This window comes from Ambystoma mexicanum, chromosome 12 (assembly GCF_040938575.1).
Source record: "Ambystoma mexicanum isolate Mex_15411 chromosome 12, UKY_AmexF1_1, whole genome shotgun sequence".
In the NCBI taxonomy this organism is placed as follows: Eukaryota; Metazoa; Chordata; class Amphibia; order Caudata; family Ambystomatidae; genus Ambystoma; species Ambystoma mexicanum.
The window spans coordinates 429826799-429851993 of record NC_090936.1 but is presented as its reverse complement, the minus strand read 5'-3'; the positions used below and the strand labels follow the sequence as shown (position 1 = coordinate 429851993).

The following is a 25195-nucleotide window of genomic DNA, read 5'->3' as shown; positions in this document are numbered from 1 at the left end:
CATGACAGAACACAATGACAAACGGCCTACAACCTAGCCGCTTAATTGGTAATCTCAGAAAATAAAGATGACATCCCTGGAGAGCACCTCTTGCCAACAAAGAGTGCAGATTAGGTACTCTGATATAAACTAGGTCCTAACACCATCTTCTGAAGTTCAGCAAACCTAAATCTACATGGGGTAAATTTGAATGCCTTTTTACTTCATCAAGGGAGAGCATAGCTTTAATTAAGCGCTAACCCCAACCAAGATCTGGAACAGTTGTCTATTGATGTAGAGGGTGGGGCAACCGTGCACAAAGCTGCACTGGCCAGGATAAATCATGTTAGTGTTGGAGTTCAGAAGTCTTAAAAAAAATAATAAGATCAGCAACCCATTTGCAGTAAGTGATTAAAAAAAAGGGGTCTCCCTCGTTTGGGGGAAGAACGCCTGCACATATAGCTCCCTAAATGTTTGGGTCTAGAATATCAACATAACGTTAATATAGAATTCTATACCAAGCTCAACTAACTTGGGCCTTCCCTAGCTTTAGGTCTTTAACCATCCGTTTCATCTCATTCAGTTTTTATAGGTTGGTCTAAATGAAATATTTCACAATTTCTGGAGAGAGCGAAGATCTGCTCAAGGAATGGGGTTACATCATCTTCTTGTTATTTGTACCATTTGGCAAATAACCTGCAACAGTAGTAATGAACAGCTTGATTTTTGGTTTGAGGTTTGCTACTTTATGTATTTCTTGTAATAATTTCACTGATCAGCTTACTTGGATCCTCCATGTTAAAGTGCAGAATCAATGTTCCGCCGGGACACTCTCCATCCCTATAGCTCACAGCCACACACATACAGTATTCCGCACTCGCTCTCAGCAGAGCAATTGCATTTCTTATTAGTCTTCCTCCTTACATCTTGGCATGCGTTCCCACATATATTTCTGATGGCTAGTTCTAGTTCACACTGTATACCTGTATACCCAAGATTGGTCTTGCGAGCACCAGATAATTGTGCTAGTACTAGCACTAGCAGTACACACATTTCTCAAAGTGTTTCAAGTTCCTGTGACAGTTAATTGCCAACTGCAATCTCTCCAAATGAGACCGATGGGAAGCTCCAAGGAGTCCAGTAGCATCCAAAGAATTGTCTCTATTAGTGGATTAGGACAGGACAGCATTTATGGGAGAAATGTGAATGGATTGATGCCGAGGACCAGGATTTGCAAAAAAGGAAATGGTCAATATGGCAAACGGAGTCCTATATAACAGTGTATATTTTTACATTTGTTGATTAAGTTCTGTAGCCACGAAACTAACATAGAAAGACACCTGCTCATAAAGCAGACATGTGTGCAGTGTATTCCTCATAGCAGATGCTACCTTAGTTGGGGGCTCCTTGTGAAAGTAGGTTATTTCTCCTGTGTCTGTCCCCACAAGAGCCAGGAGATGCTGAATCTTCTTCCGGTCATCCAACTCTCTACAATGAGAGCACACATTAATTGCATACAGAATTTCTAGTTACATCAGCAAGACTCACGCACCATCACATATAGTAATGTTACTAAAACCATAACATTTTCAAAAAGCACTTTTACGTTGGCAGGAAAATGAGCCTTCAAAATGTAGATTCTGTTGGCGCTGTGCACATTTCAATGGACAAATCTTCAAATGAATATTCATGTATAACACCAATTTCATTAATTGGAACCAATATAATGTACAACTTGAAAAAGTCAGCTTCTATACAGTCTCAATTAGTGTAGCATTTTTACCCCACATCATAATGTCGGGCTCCAGTTTTGTTGTTTAACTATCACGATCTGTACAGGGCCAAAATCTACAATAAGAGGCAAACTGTTCGGGAGTTAATACAGGTGAGGCTGTTAAACATCTGTAAAATAGTATATGTTGTTAAGGATTTCAATTAGGCGATTCACCCTGGTCTCAGCCTAGTATGCAGTGCACAAATGAAATACTTATTTTATGATGTCTACAGGTTCAATATTCTGAGGTATATACCAGTCACATAACACCCCTTCTCAAAATACCCACAGGTCACAATGGACCAGGAACCAGGCTGGTTGGTAAAGGTAATATTTATTTACTTATTTAAACTTCAAATCAAACATATACTTGTGAATGGGGAGCAGCAATCACCAATGTGGTGACAATAACAGAGTGTAAGGTATGTAAGGCAGTTAAAATCACTTAGCAACACAGAATATAAAACCCAGAGAAAAGAACAGTTTTGGCTTGTTTGAAAAGATAGCACTTAGGTTAGGATTTGCCCCTGCAATATTCCTCAACTCACCAATAAGCAATTTTAAACAGATCAGGAAGCAGCAGGTATTCAGGAATAAAGAACAGTAACATAATTTAAATACCACCTTCCCTCCCCAAACAAGAGAGAAAAATAAATTTACAATCTAACTTTTTAAAATGACATTCGAAAATGGCTGTGTAAAACAATGAATGTGTGCAAAAGTTCTTAAATCAATACAACTTTCTACGGGAGCAACAATGGAAAGATGTTAACAATCATGAGCTATAGTTTAAGCAAAAGGAAACACTTTTAATCTGGAAGTTTGAAAATAATTTAAAACAAAAATCACACGTGTAAAACTTTGCAGAAATGCGGTTTTTGTGTTGGGATGTAGTTACAGGTCTTATGTATAAATCAGAGTTAAAATGAAGGCTCTAGCTATTAAACTGAGAAAGATATGCAATGATGAATGAGAGGTGTTTTTTTTTTGGAAAATAAAGGTGCGAAAAATAAAACAGAAATCAACTTTTACAAGGATAGTTTATTCTACACTAGGGCATTCAGGCTAGGTTACCAGATTGAAACACAGTAAGCTCTAGAGTTGATCCGCTGTACCAACCCCAGCACTTCTGTGTCTGCCCTGGCTGACTCAGTCCGATTGCTCGAGGGAGGATTTAAAGGTTTGGGATTTCACAAGGCAAAATTATTTAAATTAGTTTAGCACTACCGCAAACAATCAAAGCAACGTTTCAAGAATGGTTCTGACAATGTTACAAGTTCTTAAGGTAAGGATAGGATGACTTATAGATTGGGATGGAACAAAACAAGGCAAGGTATGCTATGATTCTTCTATGCTTCCTATTAATACTTACAGTCCACTTTAATATAAGACTTTGGACCGTCAAGGGTTCTGGTCATCACACGGATCAGTCTAACCAAGGACGGCAGGGCACATCTGGTGGAACAGGGTCAGCTGGGCGGTTCTGGTCACCAGGACTGCACTGGGCTGGACTGGATTGGCCCTTCTGGTTACTGGAGACTGGATATCAGTGGGATGGCGAGTTTGCTGCAGGCAAGCCTTACTAGTAGCAAGCCAGACTGGATCAAAAATGCTTCCCTTGGATTTTTGGGAGTACTTCAGAATTTGGGCCTAGCTGAAAAAGGAGTTCAGCAATGCTGAGGCCTTAGCTTGGTAAGTAAAATCAGGAATCAGGAACAAAGATCGAGAATTCAAGAACAGGTCGCCACACAGAAATCAGGATAAAGTCAGGAATCAGTTCCTGTGTGCTGTGAGGTTCCCTTATTCATCATGCCAAATGACATCACTAAATTATATGACAGGGGCAAGCCTACTGTCCACACCCCTACTGCTAGGATTGGGGAAAAGCATAATCTCCGCCTTGCTTTTCACTGATTGGATGCCATGTTTTATGAGATGATCTGGAAACCTCCCATAGCTATTGGGACCAAAATCTAACTTTCCCACAAATACATATTTAAGTAGTTATGACCTCTAAGAAAATCAGATGCACGTGTTACATATCTCGTGGGTCACATTTCAATCCAAGTCCCAAATCTGTGAGACCAGCTTTAGGCTTTCTGCGACATTTTGGCAATTTTAACCATGAAAGATTTGGCCTAGAATTTCCCCAATTTTGTACACAGATGTGCAATTACCCCTGGGATATGTGTACAAAATGTCATGCATGCAAATTCAATAGTTTCCCAACAAACGGTTATTCTTCACAACTTCTGTTCCTTATGCAGTACAGGGTTCAATCACGTCTTCAAAGAAAGAGCATAAAATTAGAGTTAAAACTACCAACTTTCAGATTTCTCCTCATTCTTGTGGCAAAGCTACATGTCTTCAAAGTTCAATTACAAATAGGATTTTTAACCACCAAATGTCACTTGTCAGTTTTTTTTTTCTTTCAACTGGCAGCAGCTGTCAAATTCCTTTGAACAGGATGGGGCCTCCCTCTGTTAATTGATTTTTTCTGCCCCTCCTACTTGAAGGGTGAGCGTCTTATCCTGCTATTGTCTTGGCCTGGGTCAAAGACGAATGTCTAATGTACTCTGTCCTGGGATTCAAAGCCCCCATGCACGCAATTAACATTTCCTGTTCCAGCACTGGAGGGGTCAGCCATCCTCAGGGTCAGCACTGACAGAGCAAGTTTTTTTATATAGTTTATTTAATGCCAAATGAATTTAGCTTTGAGTTTCACCTTTTAAATATTTCCTTTAAACATATAACATTAAAACAGTTTATAAGTGTGTCTTTACCATTGCAAATCCTTTTACAATTCTAAGTAATCAAGCCTTGAAACAATAATGTACTTTTAAAATAGGCGATTTTCCCCCTTCAATCAGGAAAAAGCCCATTTGACTTATTTCTTTTAAATTCGGTTTTCCTCTGCAGCAAATACCCATTTTAGTCAGCTCTAGTCCTTCCCTTGAGTGCTGGAATGGTTTGCAGCATGGATACATGTATCATGCCTTTGTTTAGAGTCTCTCCGCACAGCAGATTCCGATACTTGTTGCAAAGTTTTAGCTGCGTTTCCCGTGGAAAAATGAACACAGTCCCTGGTTTGCTTTTACAAAGATATGTTGCCAGGAGCTGTCATTCAATGAGGCACGGTTCCTGAGCCACAATGGATGATCCTGAGCATTTCAGGGCCTTTTTGATCATAGTGGTTTATGAGAAATGGATGGATTTGTCGTCAGAACAGCACTTTGAAGGTTGAAGAATGACATTTAAAAGAGGCATTTTGGGTTTTTCAGCACAGTACTGCTGCTTCTTCTTCTTTCCTTGGCTCCATGTTGAATGTGGCAGAGCCCACTGGCATGCTCCTGCAGTGAGGACTCCGTTTCCACCCCACCTGAAGTGTGTGTGTGTGTGGCAGGGTGTGCAGCCTTTTTCCGGTTGTGACCCAAACGCAGTTTAAGATTTTGGCATGCACAGCAGTCAGCGCGGTCATTTTGGGCTGTTTCTTTCACCATCGCAGTAAAGTGATGCAGTGAGGCACATTGGAGTGGGTCAAAATATCCCACAATGACAAATTATTCTTTCATGCTCCAAATGGAGAAAAAACAAAACAGAAAATGTTTATTAAATTTGAAAACACTGTGCCAGATCAGATGTTCTCACCCTTAATATTATGCAGTGCTCCTGGATAAGGTCCAACGTAGTATACTTGACCTACCCACATTCCAGGTTTATGGGATGCCACTTCCAGAATGGGACAGGGCCAAAACACTATTGCGCAGCATATATTAGAGAAGCAGTAAAAACCCACCCTAAGGAGAACTAGTCAGAAGTCTTTACCAAAACAGCTTGACCAAAGTGAACATCTTATACAAAGTAAACTTCCTGAATGTCTGGGCGCAGAGACCTCACTGACGGATCGGAGTTACGTCTCATTACAAATGGCACTATTCATGGCTAGGGCACGTCCTTCATGCCGATTGACCTGAAGCTACATAATGACTGCCTCAGACTTCAGGGGGCCAGTATGCAAAATCATCTGCAGTATCTGGTGAGAGGATATCACCGAGTCTGTACAGGGTATCTCGGTTGAAAATGTTGCAACCTGCTAGTACTGTCAATGCATTAATCTGACAACCGTAAACCTGCATTGAAGTAGGGATTTCTCTGCTGGGATTCCAAGGTTTAAATTCATTTTAACCAGAATGCATACCGAAAATGGTGAAGGGCTCTTACCTGTAGTCTCTATGAAGCAAGGACTACTATAGACTGTTCTGACATATTTCCCATGACCAAGAATCAATTCTCTTTGGAACTGTATAGTTGGCATTCAGAGAACAGTTTAGCTAACTGACTTAAAGCCTGCTCCTTGACAGAGCTTCCAATGGATGATAGAGGTTTTCAAAGAACAAAGGCAGTTTCCCAAACACCCCGTTGCTTACAGTTGATTCACCAGATGCTGTTTCGGAGCTTTTATTGCTTTATAAATTGTTTCATCAAAATAATGTTTTTGGAGGAGAAAGTTATCTACTCATCATATGGGCCAGTGTTGGTCAGTGGAAGCCATTTCTTTTTAGGGCGATGCGCCGAGGAGGGCACTCTAAAATTTGGGTCTACAAGGATTTGAGAAGTTTGTGGATCTGCTGACTGCTTCATTTAGTCTTTAATCCATTGAACACAAAACATACAGAAAGGGTTCAAGCATGGTATTCAATACGGTGTAACATTTTTGCTTTGCCTGAGGTAAATCAGTAAAGATGGCTTATCCTCTAATCACATCAGCAATGTGGAGGAATATACGCTTAAAAAGGGATCGCCACAGGATCCAAGATTCTACTGTAAATATTAAACACTTGCTTCGGTACTGCACACTATTTGTAGTTTGTCAGGAGATGGAGCAATGACACAAAACTAAAGTGTAGGTCAGAGAAGGGGTTTTATTAAGCTTTAAGTCAGCAAAGTGGTTCAACTAAACACCTGTAAGAACTAGGGGACACTAAAAAGGTTAAGGACTTTCCGAATAACAATAGTCTCTGGGATGGGATGATCTCTCCAGTGTCTACAACGTTTAGTTTTGTTCTTCCAAAGCAGACATTTTAAGCCTATGCTTAAAAGTCATTATCCCTCGAGGGTTTCCTTAGTCATTTTGATAAATTGTCCAAAAGATGTGGGCAACAGAAAGTTACAAACCTACACAACAGTTCCTTACCCTCCAGGCTAATACCCAATTTAAAAACACAAATGTTAAAACTTTGTGGCCAATGAAGTTCAATGAAGAGTTCACAAAACCTATGCTACAATGTCCAGCACTACTCTTATAACAGAAAATACATCATCTCCTTGGTTTTACTCAGTCTGGGATTGCTTTGGTCATCCCAATTTCAAAATCCGCTCTTCAGACAAAGTCCACGTCTCTAGTTTTCAGACTGTTCAGTAAGCTTCACCTCAGCCACTTTTTCTTCCAGCTTGAACTGGTCTCTTCGTTAGTGTGCCTCGTACTCTGGGTTTCTACTCATCCTCTGGTAATTTACTTTACCAGTGATCCCTCTCCATGACGTTTGTGTCTCTACATTCTGTTGGTTAGGTCCCTCCACTGCCTGGCTGTCGTAATTCATCAGTATCTCCACAGCCTGGGTCTCAGCATTCGACATGTAGTTCTTCCTGGACATCTAGAAGGCATGACATACTTGTGTCAGGGTCTGTGTAGTTGGTGCCATTCTCCATCAGAGTTGCCAACACCTTATAACAAGTGGTAGTTTCCCTGCTCCTGCAGAAAGCAGCAAGGCGCACCTTCAGCTGTTCAAGGTCTGCTGTGGATTCTACTACAGCTACCACTTTGACTGGGCTCACACCCAGCCTCTTATTGTGTGTAATGTTTGTTAATTATGTCGGCCCTCTGGACTGGTTGGGGCATATAAGGTGTTGTCTCCGAGTTCAGTCTCTTAGTTTGGTTTCTCTTAACAGGTTTTTGAATCTCTGATAATGAGCCCTTCAGCATTGGTCAATTATCCAATTCATCTTACCTATTCTTTCCGATGCTTCAAAAGCATGGAGCAACAACATCATTTTGGATTCTTGCCACCTGCTGCCTTTCAGTTCACGATATTCCGAGTACTGCAGTGAGTGACATGCAGATTCCTTGCCCAAGTTCGTTGCCCGCTCTTTTCCCTCAACTTATCAGAAAAGTTCAAAACTGCTCCTGGCAGAATCCTTAACCTGGTTATTAATGAATGCATAATTCAGCAGTTTAACCTCTGCACAGACTGAATAGGTCTTATATATTGTTAAGTAGGACATTTGCATGAGGGAGATAGTAATATTCACTCCAGCGGTTCGAAACCCTATGTCGTTGAGGGGATGGCGTGCCTGCAGGATGCCACTCCTTTCCACCCTTTGGAAGGCACATTAAGAAACATCCGGGCCAACCCAGTCCTGGGTGGCTTGCCCCCTCACATATCTGCATGGGCACAAGTTCCAGAGAAAAAGAAACCATGGGTTCTTCAGGAGAAAACTAAAGTGAAAAAATGGTGACCGTATCCCTGTTACCAATACTAAATTGCTTGTCTGGTTGTCTCCTGCTCTGGTGAGAGCTTAAGAAGATCAACCTGTCAGTGGTAAGCAGTGATTCCCTGACATTTTTCATTCCACAACCCTGCTGTGATGCATACGAAGAAAACAAACCAGAGTGGAAGAACAGGGTGTCCATAAAGTTACACCAAAACACTTATAATTGGTAACGCTGCAGTGCCATCAAGTTGCACTCTTAGGAAGGGACAGGTTGGCACCAAACAACAATTAGACCCATAGAAATAAAAACACCACACATGCTGGACAAATAGATTTGCATGAAGATTTAAAACTCTTAAATACTTTAGACTATGCCAACCAATCAAGTATATAAGAAAAACACAGTAAAGGGGAAAAGCAATGACTCCACTCCAGGACACATTATACCTTTGTACACTAAAATGGTATATACTAGGCCTAGCCCTGTCAGGGATGACAGGGATTGGAACAATAAAGGAGGGCAGGTCCAAAGACATTCATTACAATTAGAATTACATTACTGGGCCTAACTAGGTACCAGTTCACCTTTAGAAACAAGTAGACATGATGTAACTAAGTTACTGTAATTTTATCACTTTCTAGAATAGTGTTTGAACTGCACTGACTGATTGATTATATTATAATCCATAATAAAAGCCAGGCTCCTTGGTGACCATGACCTGTCAGAACTCCGTCGTGGGCTTCCCTCTCAGAGTTCATCCGTTGCACAGAGATGGAGGCAAGGTGTAACGGCAGGTTACAAACTGGAGCAGAGCTCGTGGTACTCCCCATGATGGGTTTTGCCCATGCCCACTTCAACCCTGAATCCTTGTTAACAGCCGCAAGGTGCCAGTGTAGACTGCAGTAATCCAAGATGGAGAATCTATTCGGAGCACAGGCTGCATTGCCCAATAGTGCAGAGCTTGTGGGACTTGGGGAGGGAAGGGACGGGGTTGCCAGGGAAGAAGTCAGAGTCAGAAGTTGGTGACCAGGTTGGAGCTCAGTGGTGTCCCTAAATCGCTTACAGTAGACCTGCTATGATATGCCTGTTGGTTGGGTAGTGTGGGACCGATTTCTTCCTCCCGTTGCCCCAGAATGGAGATGAGACCCAGGCCTCATGAGCCACAAGTCCCTATGTGCGGCATCAAGTTGTGAATTTTGGTTCCTCCAAGAATGGTGTGGCTGCCTGTGACCCCTATGCTGTAACACTCTGTCAGAGCAAGAAACAGAGTGGAGATGTAGCCGAAGGATAAAAAGAGTAAGTAGAAGAGGGGCTCCTTCGTCTGGGCACTGCCTAGACAGGGGAGAAGTCCAGAAGAGTGCCCGCAGTGGATGGTTCCCAGGCACTCACTCGGTGGGGGTGGGGGGAATTGTTCTTGATGCAGGCACTAAGGAACTGCAGGTTACCTCTAAAAATATTGAAGGCTTTCGCAATGTTACCAAGTTCACAATGGAAGGGGCCAGTGCTTGCATTGACCCCCCCCCACTCCCCTGCCCCCTGTGGTTAAACTACAAGGAGATTCTAGCAAAATAGATGCCCTTGACTCTAGGGTGCAAAGGTTGGAAAGGGGACATTCCAACTACAGAAATTTCAGGAATTATTCATCATACGCCTTCAGGAGCAGGCGTCTTTGATGCATGTAGCACAAACAATCTGTACATATTCAGCCTGGTGAGGGAGAATGGTGTGCACCTTCTTGGCAATTTGGGCCGTGTCTGCCTCGGCCTTAGTGACAGTTCAAATAGCCTATAGATTACTTACCGGTGGGTTGGATGGTACCGAGCATGATTGAATGGTCATAGCTGAGCTAGGTCACTCCAGAGAGTAACACTGATGCACTCGCTCGCCAAGGCAGGCACAACCCCTTTTAGAGGTTGGAGAGGTCCTGCTTTTTCTAACCTGGCTAGATCACTTTATTAGGAGGCTAGAACTACAAGACCTAAAGAAGGAGTTGCTGAAGCAAAGTGTTTATGTCTCCCTATGGTATCCCGCACAGATAAGAATAAGTTACAAGGAAAAAGTCAATGTCTTTCCCTAGGTAAAGACCTTGTGCTCTTTTGTAGAGGGGGTTCAAGGGTAAAGGGAAAAAATGGATTTGGGTCGTGAAAACTTTGTTTACTCTTTTTGTTCTAGGAGCTATGGGGGATTTGGTGAAGCTCATTGCTGCATTACATTTATGATGGACTGGTACAGGGAAATTGATCCTGAAATAATACATCATTTCATCCTTATGCTTAGATGTTCTATATGAATTCTTCGATCGTACCGCCATTTTTCCTCTACCCTCCTCACACACACCCACCCACCCCTGTTGCAGAGGTAGGCAATCTGTCTTACAGAAATACAATAAAAAGAAGAAAACCAGTAGAATTTATAATTAGCAGTCGATTCCTCTGCTTACCTATATTTAATGGTGTATACAGAGAGTGTTCTATTCCAGTTACAGGAATAATACCTTACTGTAACGCTCACCTGGTATCCACGGGGACGTCACTCAGCCTGTTCCGACCTCTTACGACCTCGAACCCTTCCCTGGAGTACTCGACTGGAGACTGGGCCTTGATTTCTTGGAAAGTGTGCTCTCCGTCCTGCTTTCAGCACAGGGGCGCGTTGATTGATGCAGGCTCGTTGCTGCCTAGTTACTTCACTGGCAAGAGTCCGACAGGTAAGTATAATGAGTCTTTTGAACAGTTCTCTAACTTTGTTCCTTTCCTTCCTTAGATGATGGCCGGCGTCCGGGGAGGGCAACATGCTGCTGAGATGAGTAGTGCAGAAGGCGAGTGACAGCGCGATTCGCGATGCGACCCTTTCGTATTTGTATTGAACGGAGTTCTTTTTCTGTGTCTTTTAGGTGCCGCGACGTTTTCAGCGTGGACGCTGGTTATGAAGAAGAAATGCTGTGAGTAAGCACGGTATGCAGCACCTCTAGATGTTTCCACGCTAACCTGGAGTGTCTTTTCCCTCTTGCAGATGGATGAGAAGTTCCAGAGCTAGAGTTCCCCCAAAGCGGCTGGGATTCAGGTAAGCATTTGAAGCTCGTACAGTCTTTAAAAATAAGCGAAGATTTGCTGAATGCTTACTAATGCCTTTTTTCTGTTCTTTTCCCTAGGAAATAGAGTGCCTGAATGGGAATGACACCGCCAAAGATGCCCGGAGGTCAGAAGCGATGAATGATGGGCAGAAGCGCCGCAAGGTAAGGCTGTTCCTAACAGTGTTCTTGTTCTTGCAGGAGCTGAGCGCAGAAGAAAGATGCAGGCCTACTGGAAACCGATACGAACACGGCGAGTGTCACGCTGCAAGTGCAGAAAACACAAAGCATGTTTCTCAGCCTGGGCGTAACTTAAATAGTCAATGGGTATCCCAGGTGTCTCTGGGCTGGACCACACCCAAAAGACTAGACTGCACATGCAGTTCTGGGAACCGAAATATGTGGGGGCATCCATCTTGTCCGCATCAATGCACTACAAGTCCAATCCCCAATGTTATCCTACGGGAGTGAGTGAGTCTGGTGGACAAGGGCCAAGTCTGACTCCAAGTGGGTCTTTGGAAGGATGGAGAGGCCCTTGAGGGCCATGTAGGTGATCGTGGCCTGGCTCCAGCCGGACATCTTGGAGGGCTGGGGACATGAGGGGCAGGAATCATGACTCTTACCAGGTTAGAAAATATATCGGTAATAAAATTACTCTGTTCTGAAAAAACTCAAGGGCCATATTGGGGACCCGGGAAAAATGTGTTAATTCCGAAAAAACTACAGGGGTTGAACTGCAGAAAAAAAGTAGAATTTGCACAAAGACACAAGAGGTTTTGGGACAGTGTGGACGAGAGGCTGAAAACCCTTCGCTGCTGGTTTTGTTTCAGCCGCTCGTCCACATCAGCATGTCCTCCCTGGAACATTTCAGTGAACACGCACAATAACAATTGTTCCTGCCAGTGAAAAAGGTGAAGCCAAGCCTCGCATCACTGCTGCCAATTAATTGTGACTGTGTGCATACAGCTTGCAAGCAAACACAAAATTGCCTCGACTTCTGCCTCTTAAGTGACTTCACAGCAAAAATGCTGGATTTTCAAAAGCCCAAAGGTTGTTTTACAATGCAAAGATCCACAATGAGGGACTCAAAGCAGGACAAGTGCAGCATAACTTTCAATTCCGTGCACGGTTAATGTGTGAATCGCACAAACAATTTAACATGGCAGTCATATGGAAGCGAAATAGAAACTGACCAAACATTGCTATCTTGTAGACCAAGCTGGAGAACACGTCGGGAGATGTGTGGTTCTAGTTTAAGTGTTATAAGGGACTGAAACAAGGGGGCGTGGCTTAGAGCTCATGCAGCAATGACATGTTTTGCCTAAGCTCCCACTGAGATCCTCCACAACGATCCTGCAACTGGCGTAAAGAATGTATTTTTGGCACGTTTTGAGCCAGCACCTGGTTGTACACAGTTAAGACATAGCAGCGCCTCGCTCCTGTTGACAGTGAGAGCTTCTGGAGCCTGGGAGAGCGAGCCGATTCCCTGCGGAAAAAATCCAAGATGGTGGCCGGAGAAACCCCACAGATCTGGACGAGCGGAGGGAGACGAAAGGGTGGAGGTGCTAGATTCGTTGCCCTAAAGATTGCAGGGATACTTCGCGGAAAGATCGCTCCACATTGCCCCTGCATCGTTCCTCATGATTTTGATTAAATAAATTGGGGCAAAGAAACAGCTGTGGAGCTGAATGGCAATTCGAGGGTGAGTGAGGGCCAATCTCCCTGCAGACGCAAGACGGTGTGGCGAGGTGGGATTCCAACCGCGTACAAGACCCACAGCAGGAGGCTTATCGGAAGGCACAGGAAGACTTGAGGACGGAGAATGGAAGCAGAGCCTACCCGTGTGAACATCAGTGTGGCTGGCCAGGCACGAGGCAGCGTAAAGGAGAACCGGGCGGCTGAAACAGCATCCGGGAATGGCACATATGATCCTGCAGCTACGCGACTCCAGCAGAGCTCAAGCCTGCCGATAACATACGCTGCTGGGTTGGTGAGCACAATCAAGATTAGCGGGCACCAACACTCTACTGTTCATAGAGGTGCCTTGCTCCCCAGCAACTGGGCCCAGAGGGAGCACTCAGTTGGCATTTGCGGTGAAGGACTGACCCAAAGCGAATATATGGACAGTACTGAGGTTTAGAGTCAGTGAGTCCTGAAGCAAGGCTTATCGCTCCCTTAATGCCATCACTAAAAATTGAATAAACTGAAGGACGCCCTACCAATATACAGAGCTTCTGGACCATACTTCACGGTGCACTTCATTCATAAGACTGGTCAGACATCAAGTGAAGGTCTGGTGCAGCAGGCTGAAACACAAGAATGTAAAATGTTGTCCGCCATAGCGGACTTGAGGACCTCGCTAGAGAGCAAAATTGACGCAGTAAGCATAGATATGCAACTGCTCCGTCAAGACAAGCGCACACTCGCAGAGAGGGTAACAACAGAGGAGAAAACTCTGAAAGACACTTCGCTGGAGATCTCAGTCATTTGAAAACATATCTACCATGCAGCGAGGGTGGAGTGCAACTCCCGAATTTGGAAATGTACTATTTGGCTGCCCAGTTACGGTATATGACCATGTGGCTGTCTGACGGTTTCACAGCCGAAACTGGCCTCTTGCAGACAGCAGTGAAACCGGCTAGACTTAAAGAAATCTTGTAGGTACCTAGACCCTGTATGGGCCCCCAGAGTCTGCTGGTGCAACTGGGTAGACAGATCTGGGCCAGGATGTTGAAGATGGTCCGACTGACACACCCATATTCCCAGAATGTCCCCATTGCAGCAGACGCTCATACGCATGAGGCAGAAGTGAGGCCAGAATATGGGAAACACATGGAATATATTGGCAGATGTTTGCAGATATGGGAGGGATGGCCCGCAGAACCAGAAAAAGAGACGCTTGTATCTCTGCTAAATGACCTAGAAGATGTTTGTAGACCAAGGGCCCGAATTTATGAATGCCTCCTGGGAAAGGCCAGCCCAAAACACGAGCGGCTGAAAAGCAAATGGGGAAAAAGATGCAGAGTTGCAGATTACTGAGACGCAATGGGAGCAGTGTCCCGAAATATGAGATTCTGCCTAGTCCAATTAAATGTATTGCAGTGTACATATATGCCACCCTGTAGAGGGGCTACATTTGGTACAGGAACGGCCCAGACCTGTCCTTGGTGTGGGGCTGAGATGGCAGATTTGATACACGTTTTGGTCATGCACTCATGTGTGGAAATTCTGGTATGGAATAGAGCAGGCATGCAAGAAAGTGGGTATCACTAGGTTTCAGTGGAACGCATTTGAGTGCATCCTGGGAATATACCCTATATTAACCAAAAACATAAACATGTCATTAAGTTAATGGACCTGGCATGTGCCTTAGCAAAGAGACGCATGGCCATGTCTTAAAAAACAAGCAGGGACCCCAACATAACCAATGGTACAAAGAATTTGAGTGCTGGTGTATAGCTGAGACAAAAGCGTGGGCTGGGCCATGAACTAATGGGGAAGAGTCAATAGATATGTTTGACGCCTGGAAGGGCCTAAATGTAAAGATGTTCCCACCCTCGGATGATAAACCGCCCTGAGCAGGGAGACTTAATGTACTTCAGATTGCACAATGCAAAGGCCGTGCCTACGATTGTTCTCCGCTACAACATCTTGACAAGGCTGGAGGGTTACCTGAACGCCCTCCTAAAACAGGACACCTAACCCATGGACATTATATTCGACGATGGGAATTGTATGTCTGAGCTCTTTGTTGTTGGTTTGGTACATTTACTCTTACTTTATTTTATGTCGAGATGGCGCATGGATACTGAAAGATTTAATCACCACCTGGTCAGCGATAAATTGAGAGGGGGAGCTATCACAGTACATCCTAGCTATAATGTTATATTGATTCTAGTTGTGTCATTCGCCATAACAAAATAATAAAACAGATTTTAAAATTAATAATAAAAACAAGGGACTAAAACAGAAAGTTAGGTCTCCTAATTCAACGTTAGCAGCCAAAATGTGAGAGGAATGATATCCTCAGGTGATGGCAATTCTAGACACTACTTTTTGTTAATATAAATATGGAGAGTTCTTTAAGTGAACACAAAACTCTTGAGGGGGAACATACCGCATTGCAATGGGTTGTCGGCTCATCTACTGCTATTAGAGGTTATCTCCGTATTTTGAATGTCAATGTGTCTGTGTGTGGTTGTAATGCAGGCTTTGGCAGTATATATATAATGTCAATTCACTGCCGCAGCAATGTTTGGCTGTTTTAAGAATAATGAAATGAGCAGATTATATAGGCAAGTTTAGATAGTAGCATTTAATGACCAAGACCTGTTAAGATCAGGTAAATCCTACATTTATACTGACAACCAGGGCAAGGCGGGGGGGTGGGGGTGCGTAGGAGTGAGATCCCAGTTATTTCCTAGAATGTGAAGGACCTGGATGTTCCAGTGAAAAGAAAAAGTTTTGAATTTGGATCTATGTTTTTTTTCTTGAGGAAGGGAACCCACACGACTTCGTGGAACTGTCTTGCACTTGGGGAAGGGAGCTGGCAAGTAAGCTCAGAGCTCGAAGAAGCTCAGAACTTTATTTGGAACACTATTTCTTTCGATGCTGACATCCCTACACTTTGTTTAGCTTTAGTTGTGAGGGCAAGTATAGGTTTTGGACACAGACAGACTTAAGTTTAACTTGCTGACTCCCGGACTATCTTTGTTTCTTTAGGTAGGGAAATTACACAGAATAGGGCAAGTTAGGCCTTCATCCACATTTAAGTTAATAAAACATTTTATTTTGAACTTTGAATCGGTTGACTTGTCTTGCTAATGATACCTTCCATAGTTATCTAAAATGGAGAGTGGTGTGATTGTCATATCGGATCAGGCAAACTATAATTTCAATCTACTTCACAGAAGATCAGGACGCAGTAGTGGAAAAGTGAATCAAGGTGGCAATCACGCTGATACTAGAGCCAGGCAAAAATGGAGTGGGTTGTGAAAACTGAAGATCCTTTTCTTTGCGCAACAGTGATGTTAAGATCTTTGCAAAGATCTTGGTAGAACCGTTGAGTATTGTGATGGGCAAGTTGGTGGATGGTTCTTATAAAAGCTTCATGCTGGGCAGGTAAAGCACTTTGGGCACAACTAGACTTAATCTGTGCTTATAGAAATCATTAATCTCCCGCAGAGGGAATAGACATCGATGCACAGAAAGCGTTTGACCAGTTAGGTTGGGTCTGATAGAAAAACAACCTTGAAAAGGTTAAGGTCTGGTGATTGGTTGGTTTGTCAATCCTTTGAAACTATACCCCGATACAAGAGCAGGGTACAGATTAATGGAATGCTTTCAGACAGTTTCTGGTTGGCCAGGGGGATGAGGCAGGGTGGGCCCCTGTCCCCTCTGTTCTCTAATCTGGCAATAACCCCTCGAGGCATAAAGAAGACCAAGCAGTGGAAATTAAGGTCCTGATGGCAGTTGATGCAGAATACAAAGTACTACTATATACAGACAATGTGGTCATCCTGGTTGAAGATCCACTGAGAGCCACGGTAACATTAATGCCCTTACTTTGGAAGTATTCTGAAGTCTTGTGTTAGAAGATAAACTGATGCGTTCCCCATCTCCAGAGTTCCTGCAGAGGACATTCAGGGTTGATAGTTGAGATGGCCGGCAAACAAGCTCTCCTACTTGGGAATCAAAGCGAGGCACAAGGTTAAGAATCTACTACTGATAAACCTTTTGTTGTACTGACACCAGGGTCTATGATGACCACATCTCGATCTCGAAATGGCGAAGATGTCACAAGATTGAAGAAGCATGCCATATTTCTTCAAAGCTATCGCTGTCTCGGAAAAACAGAGCTGAAGCCAAAGGGCGCTGCGAGTGCTATATATGCCTTCGATGACATCATCCTCGACAGAGGCTTTCGAGGGACATTGACTCGACTCCATAGACGCACAGCGCCCTCTGCTGAAAGAAATTCCGAAGCAGGTGAAGCTGGATAACGTGTCAAAGGATGAGGAATACATGGGAGGACACAATCCATTTGAAAGACTAGAAGAGTTAGAAACTCAGAGCATGGGTCTCAATACCCTGGAAAGAGGGGAAAGTCACCCTACATGAGCCAAATAATTGTTTAAGACCCAAGAAACCAAATTCCAGGAAAGGAAATTATTGCAATACAGCCTTGAAGGAACACTATGAACTGATAAGAAAGTCACAAGGGCCTGCTTAAAAATATCTTACTAAATGAGAAGAAAGAGGAAGCAAGCTCAAGGAGAAGGGGGTCAGCTAGCCGTAATTTGGACGGTGGACACATTTTTTGGACATTCACTGTCGTCAGACTAGCACCTTAGTTTTAATAGGTAGGGAACACCCCATAGAATTAGGGACAGGTAGGCATTTTGAGTATTCTTTAATGAAACCTGTATTGAAATGGCCATAAAGTCAGTGTCCGCCTTCTGATCTGCACTCAGCAATCTCTGACTATTATTACAAGTACTGCCTGTGCATGCAATAGTGTAATCTGCCCAATCTTTTGCGTGTGAACAGTGTTAAACTGCGCCTATGTACAGTGATTCTCTTGTTCTTACCTAATTTTGAGTCTGTCATTTTCAGAGTAGAGGCGGAGGACATGTTCTCTTTCTTGGAATAAGAAAACCTGCATATCACTCAAAGCCTTCTGTAACTCAGCTATCTCCTCTTCTCGCTGGCGCATTTCCCATTGAAGCTTGTGCTGTGAAAATATAAAATGAGACAGGTGAATATAGTCTTGGAAAATTCTTGTATTATACATACTAGGTCACAAGATCAAAGGGTAAGTGATTTTATGGCAAGACCCGGAGAAGAGCACTATGCTGCAACTTCTTTCAGTAACAAAGCATTTCAAAATCAACTACTCTTCTCTCGTAGTTTTCTTAAATGTTGTAAGCACTACATATTTTATGAGATTTTAAACCAATCACATTTTCACTAGTCCTCCATGATCTCACATCTGTACGGGGACAAAAACCAAGCCACATCACACCAAGTAGCACAAATGTTGGGAAGGGGGCGAGCGTCCCAGGCTCCAAAGAGGTTCCGATTGCGGCAGAGGCCAAAGAATGGGTACATTATCATGGGATAGGGGGCATCGGTCATTTTTTCAAAAAAATTTTTTCAAAATTTCAAAATACAATGTCAAAAACATTTTGCCAATTTTTTTTTCAAATGTATTTTTTTTTTAAGTTTATAGTTTTTTTGTTTAAGTTAAAAAAAGGGTTAAAAAAAACAGGGGGTTGGCGGGGGAACTCCCCCCCCCCCATCCCCATTTCAAATAAAAAAAAAAAAAATTAAAAAAAATTAAAAAAAAACATTGAATTATTTTTTATAGGCAACATTTTTGACAAAATGGCATTCGAAAAATGTCATTCTAAAAAATCACTATAAACCGGGTCAGGGTGTAGATTGCACTAGAAAATGAAACGCCATCTTAGAAAATAGTAGCCATCTTGAAAACGAGGCCTGGCGCTGCGCTGCAGCCACAACAGTATTTGCTCGAGCACAGAACATAGAGATACGTGTGTGAACGCAGGAGCAGGGTGCAGCCTGGGCAGCAGTGGGAAAGGCCAAATTCTCAGGGATTCATAAACTACTCATTGTCTCATACTATTAGCATGTATAACCCAGAATGAATGCACCCTGCAAGGCCATGAGGGTGCTGAGAGCTCCCTGTGAATAGTTATCCCACGAGAACGAGGGCATGAGTCTCCAAGCTCCCCCAGCCTAAACCCAAAGTTATAGTGCCCCAATGCCCCTGTCCCAAGACCCCAGCATTCCAAAGCACCAGCTAGTTCAAGACCACCAAACATAAAACTGTTAGAGCAACCATTTATCAAAAAGATCACAGCAGAATATCCTTGGCCCCCATGATTTGTGTGGTGAGGTACCAGGAGGGAAAGTTCTTTTATGAGAATAAACCATGATCTCGTTGCAAGAAATTGTATGGGAGGACAGGTCAAAGAGACCCCCCCCCCTCCCCTGCAGTCCCCTCCTTGTGATGTCCATGACTCATCAGGGGCCCCCCTGCCACCAGGGCCCAGGTGGTGGGTGGACCACTGGCCGACACATCGAGTAAAAATACTGTATTAGGCCAGGCCCAGGAAACCATTTTGAAAACCAGAACGCCATCTTAAGACATGACTCCTTGTGCGCTGCAGCACGCCCCCACCTTTAGAGAGTCCGCGTCTACCCCGTTGCCTCCGCTCCCTGGAAGATCCGCTGAAAGCCCGTTCCCACAACCAGTCGGACATGAGCTAGTGTTAGAGCAAACACTGTATCTTTCACCTTCCGCAGTGCATCATTATACTCAGCGTGTCCCGGGCAGTGGGGTTGGCTTGGAAAATAACTGTAAACCATCCTCGATGAAACAAAAGCCTTAATCCCACACCAGGAAACTGCTCATACATATATAGCATTACAATGCGATCTCTTCTGCACGACCTCTGTCAAAAATCTACAAACACTGTACGAACCGAAGAATGTGTCATTGTGTGACCACATGGTCACAATATTCAAACCCCTTCAGTATGCACACACACTCAGGGCCCCTGGCCTCCTACTCTGTGCCTCTCTAGGGGTAATGTAAGTGAATGATACCAAGTCCTTATGTCACGACTACCCTGATGCTGCTAGAGTGCAAAGGAACACAAGCGCAACAGTATTGTGAGCTCATGTAAATAAGATACATAGAATGCCATCAAGTGCAAATGTACAGGTTTAATGTGTATTACTGCTGTCAACCGTATTGGTCTTTTGCTCCTGCGTGCTCAACCAACCCTGATGCTACCTCGCGTATCATGTTTACAGTGTGATGCTAAAACTGCTAATATTGCAAATACTTACCCTATAGTGACTAATGGAGCTGTGGATATAGTTAACGACTTCTGAAATGAATATGTACTGATGTAAATACTATAGATGTGTAACCCCCTTAGCCAGTTTACATTATGCAAATCCCTTCGTTTTACAGTTTGCAGCTTGCGAGAAGACTATCATTGTGGGCATATCCAAGGCCACCTCTCCTCCCTTCCCATTGAAGCCTGCCAGAGAAAGCAAAGGCCCGAGCGATTCGGCTGGAGCAGTTTCGGCATTCATGATTCCCACGCAGCTCACATGGCCACGAACAGCCACCTGAATTATTTACAGCCAAGCAGCAAAATCCGGCCATAACCAGAGGCCAGAGGTGCCCCCTCATAGGTCCCACAACCCATCAGTTCACCCCAGATTAATGACGCTTGTAAAAGATACCCAATATTGCACCAACATTGTGTAAAAGCATCCGTCATGACTTCTAACGAGACCCAAAGCCCGGACAGCTTACCCCATGCCCTGAGACCCGACCCCGTGGCCTATGATACCTAGTCAACAGGATAACAGCAACCCTGTATTGATGTATCGCTAAAGTACCCCACCTAATGCGCATTCCTCCTGTGTTATATTAACCTGTAGAATAACCTATTGTAGGATTTACAGGACAACTGACATTGCAGCATTGAATGAATGGGGTGTGCCTGGCCCTTAGGGCAGAAAGCCAAGAAAGACATCCATCAATGACACTGACCATGCCTGACCGGACAGCGCCTCCCGGATGAGCCCAGCTGACCTGCCCATCCCACGTTGGCACCCGGCGGTGTCCACCAACCACGGAGAGACGCATCAGAGCTGCACATAGTTAGTCGACGCCACCCAATCCCCATGTGCCTGTGCCCCCTATAGTGTGTAGGTGCCTATGACACTTTTTGTAAATAAAAACGCCTGTCTTTGCTATTGTCAGACAGAGCGCTCTCGGAGTTTGCAGTGTTGTTTGCATGCCCTATTTTGACTTAGATAAAGCTTTCCTTGAGCTCACCCGCACTTGGTCCTAGCCTTATTCCCATTTGTGGGAGAGTCCATTCTTGCCTCTCATTGCGGGAAGTGTCATGCTATCTGGGGACGCTCGCCTTCAAAATGTGCTGGGCCTTTTTCCCTAGTGGGTTGTATTTTGTTCTGGTGTGAGCGTTAAGCGGCTTCTCTACACAAAGCAACAAATATCGTTACTAACCTTGCACCCAAAGCAACCCATTATTATAAAGTCACAGGATGTATACCATGAACCCCATCTATAAATCCTCAAGTTCTACACCAAACTCTTACAACGCAAACTTAAACTAACCACTCAGACATGGCTATTTATAGAGCCATTCACAGCGATAAAATAACTCTATACCTCTAAAAACCAGCTAACGCATGACAGTCCACAGCCTAAGCATCTCTACACCGAAAACACACGGACTCCCCCCTCTGGGCGCAAATCCATTAAAACATCGAAACCATAAAACACACAGAAAACTCAGACAGAGCTCAGGGTACTGACGATCTACACACAACGCCACAAAGCACTGCAATCTTGCATTTTCCAGCTCCTCACTAACCCCACGCCCACCACTCTTCCAGATCCGAGACCATAAAAAAGGCAGTGGTGCACAGTACACTTCCTATTAACATCGCTAATGAACCCTTCATTTTTCTTTGCTACTCTTTCAGCAGGTAAGTGGTTTATCCTGACAGCTCATGTGAAAAATACATACACACATTTTGGTTCCTTTCATAGTTTTTTTTTTATTTGAAAAATGCAGATATCGTGCTAGTTGAGGCCTTGTGACAATGTCACCTGCATGACCCTTGGGGGTCTGTGTCGGAAGGGTTAACCCTGGGGGCTATGTACCACCGGCCACTAAGCGATGCAGAGCACTAAAATGAATGGTGGAGACATGATCCAGTGGCTGCCCCCCACAAAACCCAGTTTCAGAAGCAGGGACTCGACACTTTGATATTATTGGGATCTATGATGGTTTCCCATAGGCCGATTTCACCGAAGCCCGTTCTGAGACCAGTCTCGGCAGTGCAGGGAACCATCATTGCCCTTTGAACGCTCCCTTCCCATGCCTTTCCCCAATACAGGGGACAGCCTTACAGCGCCTGTAACCTGCCTCCAGACCCAGTCGTGTACTCAGCAGGGGACATCCCTGACACCCTCCCGTTCACGACATTCATACACTCACAAACACCTGTGATGAATCCTTGAATGTCGTCCCTTCTCTTCTATGGGGTGCCCCTTACCCTGGGGCCAGGGGGTGCAGGCACTACCCAATAGTCAACCTGGGAGTGGTGCACCGAGGGAGGATTACATTTTGAGGGAACCCCCTTATGGGACAAGGGACAATCATCTGAGGACAACCTAGTATGTTGGCCCCACACCCTCAATACCAACTCTCCTCCCACCACTTCCATATGTTTGTCACCCATTTGACATATACTCAAGTACTGAAACGAGGGAGAGTAGAGGCTAGCCATGTGAAGCCTTTGACAAAACGGGGACGATGAAGAACATCAGCAAATTAATGGAGCACACACAGTGGAACCAATAAGTGGGGTCTAGACAATTTTGAAATACTGGGACGAGGAGGCAATGCTGAAGCATGAAGAGCCCTTCTAGTGGCTCTCAAAATCCTATTAGTCTAAAGACATTCAAAAGAGAAGATGGAAACCAGGAAGTTAGAACCCAGTCCTGGATGTAGCGCAACCCAGGAGCAGAGCGCGATACAAATAAAATATATCAAAGTAGTCCACATGGAATAAGGGTGACACCCTGAGAACGCTGTCCAGAGGACGTCGGTCCGTGACTTCTGACGATAGGTGGACAGCAGGAATCCCTTGCTCGTTGCTGGTGAGCTATTTCCCAAGGCTGCTGGAGGGGTCGCGCCCCCTCTAGGAGGAACCCTAAGGTAGTGGAAGCATAGAGAAGGCATACAAGGACACCTAGATGGCACTTTTGAAGGAGCTGAAAAAAAGCTAGGAGAAGGCAGCCATTCCGCCCTGGAGTTTGTTTTCAGTGTAGAAAACCAAGAGAAGGTAGAGAATCTGAAGTTTATATTTTTGCACCAGTTATTGAACTTCATTTTCACGAACTGGAGAAGACATTTTGAATTACACATCCAGAAGAAAATCCCCATTCACCTTAGTAGGAGTTCCTAGTGTAAGGGCTGGAAATTCATTTGACACAACAGTGTACTTTTTCTTTCTTTGGACATCCAGATAGACCCCTTAGTTATTCTTTTGAGGCAGGGGAGCATTAGGGATAGCTAGGCATTTCCCACCCCTCGTTTCTTTAATAAAAGTCTGGAGCAATCAACAATGCCACCATTGTGTCTATCTCTTACTCCTACACCCTTACACACCAAACACTTGTGCTGTTCCCAGACAGGTCGGCACTCGATGAAATCAGCCCGTCGCAGAAATATTTACAAGGAAAGGAGGCTGTTCAGATACTAAGAAGTAGCAGATGGCCCTTTAAGAAACATACAGAATCTTACAGATTGTGTTAGCAAAATTATTAATCTCACAGGCCATTTCATGTAGGACCCATGGTTGGAAAGTACTTTATGCTCCATTTGGGGAAATTGCACTGCAAACAGAATGGTAACAGTGCCTTTAGCGGTCAGATTGTTCTTCCCAATCAGTGAATCTGCAGCCCCCAAGGCAGAGCCAACTTTGCTGGTTCGACTCAGGCTGCAACCTGTACGTGCATTCCCAAGAGTTGTGCCGAATCCAAAATGGTAGACCGGCCTTATGTAGGCTAGATCCAGAAGACTTACGTTAATCAAATCCTCACCTGAAACCACAAAAATAAAGGAACGTCGAAGCCAACACTAGTAAAATAATTCCTCATAAGTGACAATCTCTTCAATTTAACAAATTAAAAATAAACAAAATAACTACAAGAGCTTGACGCGTTTTGGGGTATCCCTTCATCAGGAGCAAGTTTCAATTAATAGATTTTTCTGTCTGTTTCAACTATCTGAATTGCAAACAAACAAGGAATTATCAATATTTCACATTGGTCTTGTTTCTTGAGTGCACAATTTGTGTTTAAACCTTACATGGCATCTTACAGCCATTTACCTGGCTGACTCTTGAAGTGGGTATATTTGTGTGGTGATGATCAGTCTCAACACCACTAGGGGATTTCCTATTCATCAGATTCCAAAGATAGTTTGTGTCCGTTAAATACATTGAAAAAAAGATGCGCTCACTGCTATGATCTCACTCTACATTGGTGCAACAGGTTTCTGTCCCTCACACTAATACATACAACAACTCAACAAGTTAACATATGGCAGTTTCAAAACCCAACAAATGTAACAGTTAAATTTGCGTCACGATAACAGTCTTACCTTATAATCTGAGTGAATACACCTTCCCCAGATTCAAGCAGGATTCTCAACAGTTCCAAACTAATAAGGAAATACTGTCGCGTAACAAAGTTCCAATGCTGTTCTTTTGATTCCACTTGGCAACAGAATGTTTTGTTCTATCCAATTTTGACACAAAGTACTCACAATAACCTCTTATAAGCCAAGAATACTTTTAGCTCATTGGGACCAACAGAAATGGTCTTTGTCAGAATTATTATGCAACAGTTTGTTTAACACTTGCTTAGACAATGTTAGATAATTCTGCAGCAGTTTTCACAACACTTGCTTCAGCATGTAAGTTCATCAGGATGATTCAGTAAGATTTCAAAAAGACAGTGGTTCGACCACTTCTTTTTAACTTTTCACTACCACACCACAGTACTTCATCAACTTCCACCTGGTCCACCCAAAACCCAGGCCTACTAATACAAAGTTATCTGCTCTGGTGTACTCTCCTGCCAGGCCAGAATAAACTATTAACTAAGTTACAGTTATTAAATTATTAAAGTTACTAAGTTATTAAATAAGTACTTCTGTGGTAGAGGTTAACTTCCAACAAATTAGCAATGTCTCTTGCTTCCCAATATCAAGTTTAAGAATTTCTTCCAATG

The 25195-nt window shown here is 43.8% G+C and overlaps 1 protein-coding gene across 1 annotated transcript in view; it reads right to left on the bottom strand.

Annotated features, from left to right (window-relative positions):
• Positions 1 to 25195, bottom strand: part of CCDC77 (coiled-coil domain containing 77) — a 504734-nt gene that overhangs the window by 284911 nt on the left and 194628 nt on the right. The window contains exons 4-5 of the mRNA XM_069628598.1: positions 17904 to 18046; positions 1371 to 1467 (exon numbers count right to left, since the gene is read on the bottom strand). Of these exons, the coding sequence (XP_069484699.1) occupies positions 1371 to 1467; positions 17904 to 18046 (240 nt within the window). The remainder of the gene's footprint in view (positions 1 to 1370; positions 1468 to 17903; positions 18047 to 25195) is intronic.